The sequence below is a fragment of the Mytilus californianus genome, unplaced genomic scaffold (genome assembly GCF_021869535.1).
Source record: "Mytilus californianus isolate M0D057914Y unplaced genomic scaffold, xbMytCali1.0.p SCAF_3, whole genome shotgun sequence".
Classification (NCBI taxonomy): Eukaryota; Metazoa; Mollusca; class Bivalvia; order Mytilida; family Mytilidae; genus Mytilus; species Mytilus californianus.
In genome coordinates this window covers 70043721-70051425 of record NW_026262679.1, presented here as the reverse complement: position 1 = coordinate 70051425, position 7705 = coordinate 70043721, and the positions used below count along the sequence as shown (strand labels likewise).

At 32.3% G+C, this 7705-nt stretch overlaps 1 protein-coding gene across 1 annotated transcript; it reads left to right on the top strand.

Moving 5' to 3' along the window:
* Positions 1 to 2741: 2741 nt before the first annotated feature.
* Positions 2742 to 7474, top strand: LOC127733631 (uncharacterized; the record flags this gene model as incomplete). Its single annotated transcript, XM_052242949.1, has 6 exons — positions 2742 to 2910; positions 4309 to 4454; positions 4674 to 4893; positions 6526 to 6719; positions 6963 to 7031; positions 7406 to 7474. Coding segments are annotated over 6 exons (867 nt in total), but the record flags the coding sequence as incomplete, so codon positions are not given.
* Between the last annotated feature and the right edge of the window lie 231 nt (positions 7475 to 7705).

Here is a 7705-nt window from a genome sequence, read left to right as displayed (position 1 = left end):
AATAATAGAAAAAATTCGTAAGGGTTCCGCGGAACCCAGTGTCTCGCCTACTTTTTCTGTTAATCGCAGGCTCAACAAAAATGAGGAAGTAAATCAATAAAAATATTCTTCTTGATACTATCTTTTGATTGTAAGAAGCTTCTGTCCAAGTTTGGTAAAATTCCAGGATAGTTTATGAATCTAATAAATGTTTAAAAACTTTAAACTGCAGACTGAATGTAATGTCACAGTAACTGGAAGAAAACAAAATTTCCTTCTAGATACTAGCATTTGATCATAAACAAGCTTCTGTCCAAGTTTGGTACAAATCCAAAATAGTATAAGAAAGTTATTAAAATTTTAAAAAACTTTAACCACAGAGTGAATGTGTTGTTTCCTGGCAGAAAATCTAAGTCCATTTAAAAGTAAAATACGGAAAAAATGGATTTATTTTTTTACAAAATTTCCTTCTAGATACTAGCTTTTGATCATAAACAAGCTTCCGTCCAAGTTTGGTACAAATCCAAAATAGTATAAGAAAGTTATTAAAATTTTAAAAACTTTAACCACAGAGTGAATGTGTTGTTTCCTGGCAGAAAATCTAAGTCCATTTAAAAGTAAAATAAGGAAAAAATGGATTTATTTTTTTACAAAATTTACTTCCAGATACTATCTTATGATCATAAACAAACTTCTGTCCAAGTTTGGTACAAACCCAGGATAGTTTAAGAAAGTTATTAAAATTTTAAAAACTTTAACCACAGAGTGAATGTAATATTTACCGGCAGAAAAACTAAGTCCATTTATAAGTAAAATACGGAAAAAATGGAATTTTATTTTTACAAAATTTACTTCTGGATACTATCTTATGATCATAAACAAGCTTCTGTCCAAGTTTGGTAGAAATCCAGGATAGTTTAAGAAAGTTATTAAAATTTCAAAAACTTTAACCACAGAGTGAATATTTGTGGACGCCGCCGACGACAACGCCGACGGAATGTAGGATCGCTATGTCTCGCTTTTTCGACTAAAGTCGAAGGCTCGACAAAAAAGTACTAAAAAAATAAGGGGGCTATACCAACATCACTTAGTGGCTGTTTATTTTCCTTAGATCTTACATACACTATAATAATAACAAACACAAAGCAATGCATTTAGCCGTGCAGACTATTTTAATTTTGTTCCCACTAATTTGTCATGTAAATTATTTGATACTCTTATAAGACCTATTTTGACATACAACTCTGAAATTTGGTTTATGGATAATTTTCAGTCAGCTTTTATGGCATCTAATAGAGCTGCAGTAAATAATACTTTTTGTGATACTCTTGCATTAGCAGAAAAATATCCCTTTGAGCAGGTTCATTCTAAAGTTTGTAAAGCAGTATTAGGACTGAAAAAGACACCCACTAACATAGGTACTAGATCAGAATAAGGTAGATTTACTTTGGACTCTTATATAAAAACTCAAACACTCATGTATTTTTGAAATTAATCCCCTGGTTAAAGAATCTCTGCAAACAAACATAAATTTACATTCCGCAGGAATTTATTCTTGGTACTCATTTGCAGGTAATTTGTTTAAAGATATGAAAATAAACCCAGAAAATTACTCTAATATTAATATACCTTTTAAACAACCAAAAAATGTGTTAAAATATAACATTAAAAAGTGTGTTTCAGAGGAATATGAAAAAACTACTTTAAATAAACTTCCAAAAATGGATTCCTCATCTAAACTTTGTCTTTATGGAAAATTAAAAAAAACAATTGTCAGTTTGAGGAATGTTTAAATTACAATAATTTTATACATAGGCAGTTAACCTCAAAATTTAGACTTAGTGATCATTCCCTAGGCATTGAATTGGGAAGGTACAGAAAGATTCCAAGAGCACAAAGATTATGTAAAAAATGTGGAGTCCTAGATGACGAATTTTATTATTTTTTGTATTGTGACATAAACATATCATTGCATTCTAATTTTTTTGCTTATCTAAAAGACTATGTACATAAATTAGGCCGTTAGTTTTCTCGTTTGAATAGTTTTACATTGTCATTTCGGGGCCTTTTATAGCTGACTGTGCGGTATGGGCTTTGCTCATTGTTGAAGGCCATACAGTGACCTATAGTTGTTAATTTCTGTGTCATTTGGTCTCTTGTGGAGAGTTTTCTCATTGGCATTCATACCACATCTTCTTTTTATATGTACCATTATTTCAACTCTTGATGCATTTAATAAACTAAAACACATTCTAAACCCCGTTCCTGAACTTGTTTGTCATATTGGAGTCCTATATAAAGCAAAATTAGGATGGTGATAGGTGATACATATTTTTGGCCATGGAAAGAATTGCAAACAAATATCCAGTCCCTTCAGTCATAAAAATTACAGTGAGTATGTATGCTCCCTGTATATATTTATTGGTAGAGAATAAGCACCAGCTACATGTACATGTATGTGTTTCTTCCAAAATATGTTTCTCAAACATATTCTTTATTTATACTTACTGTTTTTATTTCCTTGAATACTTCACATCATTATATACTTTAAACATTCATTTTAAACAAAAATAAGGAGATGTGATATGATTGCCAATGCCATGAGACAACTATCCAATGCCTTGTACATTTTAATTCAATAAATGTAATTTTAGAATACTCAAATATTATTTTGTAGTTGTATACTTGAGAACACCTCATTCTATTTTTTTAAAAATTCATTTGCAAACAACACATTTTTTATTTTCTTTTGTAGACTAAGAGCATATGATAAAAATCAGAATTCTAAAAATACTGTTATCCATGCTCCAGAGCCATTGGAGGTGGAATGGCCTGTTTCAGGGTTTAAACAGTTGAAGAAGGAGCACAAGCTCATCATGCCGAAATTATCAAGAGAGCAAATAGAGGCTTATTTCTTGTATAGGATGGCAGGTAAGTACATGTTGTTAACCCTGTTTATTTATGATCTTCATGCTTGATTTATAATAACTGTGTTTTTTTGTACCTATAAAATCTTTTTGCTTCTAAATTATTATAACTGTATAAATATACCTTCACATTTAAATATTTAAAAGAGAAGGAAGACACAAAGGGGACACTCTTAAGTTATACATTTAAGTAAAAAAAAAAATACCACGGACAAAAATAAATTAAAACTAGAGGCTCTCAAGAGCCTGTGTCGCTCACCTGTATTTACTGATGCTTTGGAAATCATGTAAAATAAGGTTAAAATCATAATTAATAGTATTAGATATTAGATATTATAATGATATCTAAGATAATAACAAAAAACTGCAAAATTTTTGTAAAATTACTAACTCAGGGGCAGCAACCCAACAACGGATTGTCGGATTCGTCTGAAAATTTCAGGGCAGATAAATCTAAATCTGATGAACAATTTTGCCACCTTGTCAGATTTGCTCTAAATGCTTTAAGTTCAGAGATATAAACCAAAAACTGCATTTTACCCCTATGTTCTATTTTTAACCAATTCCGCCATGATGGTTGGAAGGCAGGGTCATCGGACAAATTTTTTAAACTAGATATCCTAATAATGATTATGGCCAAGTATGGTTAAATTTGTCTCAGTAGTTTCAGAGAAGAAGATTTTTGTAAAAGATTACAAAAATTTACAAAAAATTGTTAAAAATTGACTATTAAGAGCAATAACTCCTAAAGGGGTCGACTGACAATTTTGGTCATGAAAACTTATTTGTAGATCTTACTTTGCTGAACATTATTGCTGTTTACAGTTTATCTCTATCTTTAAAAATATTCAAGATAATAACCAAAAATTGCAAAATTTACTTAAAATTACCAATTCAGGGGTAGCAACCCAACAACAGGTTGTCAGATTTGTCTGAAAATTTCAAGGCAGATAGATCTTGACCTGATAATCAGTTTTACCCTACGTCAAATTTACTCTAAATGCTTTGGTTTCAGAGATATAAGCCAAAATCTACATTTTCCCCCTATGTTCTATTTTTAGCCATGGCGGCCATCTTGGTTGGTTGGTTGGCGGGGTCATTGGACACATTTTTTAAACAAGATACCCTAATGATGATTGTGGCCAAGTTTGGTTCAATTTGGCCCAGTGGTTTCAGAGGAGAAGATTTTTGTAAAAAGCTAACGACGACGGACGACGACGACGACGACGACGACGACGACGACGGACGACGGACGCCAAGTGATGGGAAAAGCTCACTTGGCCCTTCGGGCCAGGTGAGCTAAAAAAAGAAAAGGATAAACATCAATAACAAAACTTCACATAGAAAACTAGGGACTAGCAACACATACCTATAATTGATTAATATAATTTTTATCTTTTAGAGGACAATGTGTATAGTGGTGAACTGCAATCTATGACAAAGGGTCAACTGATGTTTGAAAGCCATAGCGTTTTAGCGTGTTCTATTTTAAAAAATGATAATGGGATATTTCTTAGTGGTGTGGTAGGAGCAGCTATGAAGAAAAAGGTATCATTACACTTTCTGCTCTTTATCTTTATCTTAGTGGAGAAATATTTAGTAATCATGCATCTTCACCTATTATTAGTTTTGAAAGATACATTTATTTTTACATCTTAGTTATTCATTGTTTTTTAAATGTCAGCTTCACTTCAAAAGATATCACACATGATATTTCATTGCTTCTGTTTCTATTACCTTCAAATTTACAATTTATTTTGTATTCAGGTAACTTACAACTACAAGTTGAAACTTGAAAAGAGCTCCGGTGATCCACTGAACTCACATTGTGAATGTCCAGCTGGAAAGGGACCACATGGATCCTGCAAGCATGTGGCAGCAGTGCTAATAATGATAAGTGAGTTCATAGCAACTGGAAATGTAAATACAGGAAGGTCGTGTACTGAAACTTTGATGATGTTTACCAAGCCAAAATCATCATATAGTGGTATGTATTTTTTGTGATTTTCATAGTGCAAAACTGTAGTGGTAGCCTAAAGCCACCTGACGAGTACCCTTGGCAGGGACGAAACAGTTTAAGCAAAAATCTCATTAATCACCAGAAATTTGCCAAAACTTACCCTTTTATAAATTTCAATTACATACTTTATAACTTTTTCCACATTGGTAATACATGTACACCTTAACAATCTCTGAACCAGATCTAGCATTGTACCATGTGTTATAAAAATATCATCTTTAGTTAATGCTGTAGAATAAAGTATTGAGCAGAACTTCATCACAGATACTCAATTGTGAAATGTAGGTTAGATTGACATATTTCCCTTGGTCTAGCTTACTTCAGTACCAATTAAGATCTGCAGTATAAAGAAGATGTGGTATGAGTGTCAACATGGTCAATGAGACAATTCTCCATCCAAGTCACAATGTATAAAAAGTTAACAATAATAGGTCAAAAGACAGTCTTCAACATGGAGCCTTGACTCACATGGAACAGCAAGCTATAAATGGCCACAAAAATGACTATTGTAAAACTATTCAAACTGGAAAACCAACAGTCTAATAATCTATATAAAAATAGTAACACCTATGAACCACACCAACAAACGACAACCATCTGACAACAATGCATTTACCAAGATGCATTGACACATCAGCATCAGTTACTACAAACTGGACCACAACATGAATCTGTATTCATAGTTTGGGTAAAATAAACTGTTATCACAGAGATATGTCTCGCCTTTTTGTAATTTTGATAATGCAAATGTTGAAATTAAAATAGCAATACTTTAACATGTAAGTTATGCAAATATTCAAAGTCGATGAACCATATAATATAATCTCCATGGAAACGATACTTGCAAATGCCAATAAATTTGCGTACCAAATATCATTGACTTAACATTAGCAGTTCATCTTAAACTGATCAAACCACAAACTAATACATGTAAACTAAGCAAAAGTTTCAAAGTAAATAGACCATGACTGAGGGGTGGGGCCAAACATTCTCCAAGGAAATGAGATGTGCTAATGCTTATACAACTGAACACCAATTAACATTGGCCTACCACTAATGGTTCCCCTTGAACTGACATAATCACAAACTAATACATGTTAACTTAGCAAAATTTTCAAAGTCTATAGACCATGACTAAGGGGGCGGAGCCAAATAATCTCCATGGGAATGAGATATGCTAATGCTTATACAACTGCATACCAAATATCATTGACCTACCACTAGTGGTTCCCCATAAATTGACCTAATCACAAACTTATACATGTAAACTATGAAAAGTTTCAAAGTCAATAGACCTTGACTGAGGGGGCGGGGCCAAATAGTCTCCATGGTAATGAGATGTGCCAATGCTAATACAACTGCATACCAAATATCATTGACCTACCACTAGTTGTTCACCATGAACTAGACCTAATCACAAACTAATACATTGTTGCCGTCGCCGGAAACAGCATACCTATGTCTCGCGTTTTGACTCTGTCAAGGCGAGACAAAAAAACTGTATGACAAATGCTAGCAATTGACTAGATAAAAAGTAACTTCCAGATTTTTTGTTGCATAGTAAAATGCATCTTTGCAGTTTACTTCTGTTCTTTTAAGGGTCTCCAGTGAAAGCAGAAAAGTTGCCAACTAAGAGAAAGCTGGCACCAGTTTATCTTGCAGATCCTAGACCAATTAAATACAGAAACTGCCCAGGTTACAATGACCACATCAAAAACACTGTAACAAACTTCTGCAGTGTATCATCAATGGACTTATCAATTCGATACTTGTATGAAAAAGCTTATATTCAGGTAAGAGTGATTGTTTATTATAATTGTATAAATATATCAACATAAACAGTTTAACAGAATAAACAATACAATAAAATAACATATTATATATTATGTATATATATCTATATTGGTAAATTCATTAATCTATGTATATCATAAACACTGACCCTCATGAGTCATAACAACATTAAATAAATTCATAAATATTCATTTCTTCCATTAATATCATAAATCACTTCATTGTTTTATATTTATTTTCAGGCAGCAGCCAAAGATCATGATTATTGTCCCATGCCTTTTACTGAGCATTGGGTTGATAGAGCAAATAAGGTATTAAAAACTGGTTCAATAAATTTGGATCACAGTTTGGTAAAAAATTGAGTTATTCCCCTTTGTCCTAGAAATATACTAAACATGTAAATGCAAGTTACCCAGGAAAAATGACATAAGGATGCATGAAGTTCATCAGTCATTAATCTGTTGTATAAATTTACCTAATGCTTAACAAGACAAAACAAGAGAGGGTTTTTAATATTGTCATTGAGCTTTCCTATTATGTTCTTCAAAATGCTTTAGATATTTTTACTTTGGTAATGATTTTAAGTCTTAATTTAATAAAGATATGGAATCATGGATAAACAATTATTTTCGAAAGGAGTTGACTAAATTAAATTATTTAAAGTTTTTCTTCTTTTAATTTACAGGATCATGATTTAGAATCAATCAATCAGAATGATATTATGTTTTCATATAGGTTACACAATCAGATGTAGATTTGATTGAGAGGTCTTCCCGCCTACAAAGTTGCAGTCCCAAGTGGTTAGAAGAAAGAAGATGGAGACTGACAGCATCTACCTTCGGCGAGATTTGTGAAGTCACTTCAAGACGGAACACTAACAAATTTTGTCATTCACTTTTTTATGGCTCAAATATTCAGGGCAAGGCACTTAGTCATGGCAAAAACTATGAAGCTAAAGCATTGAAGGCTTTTAATTTAAATTTAA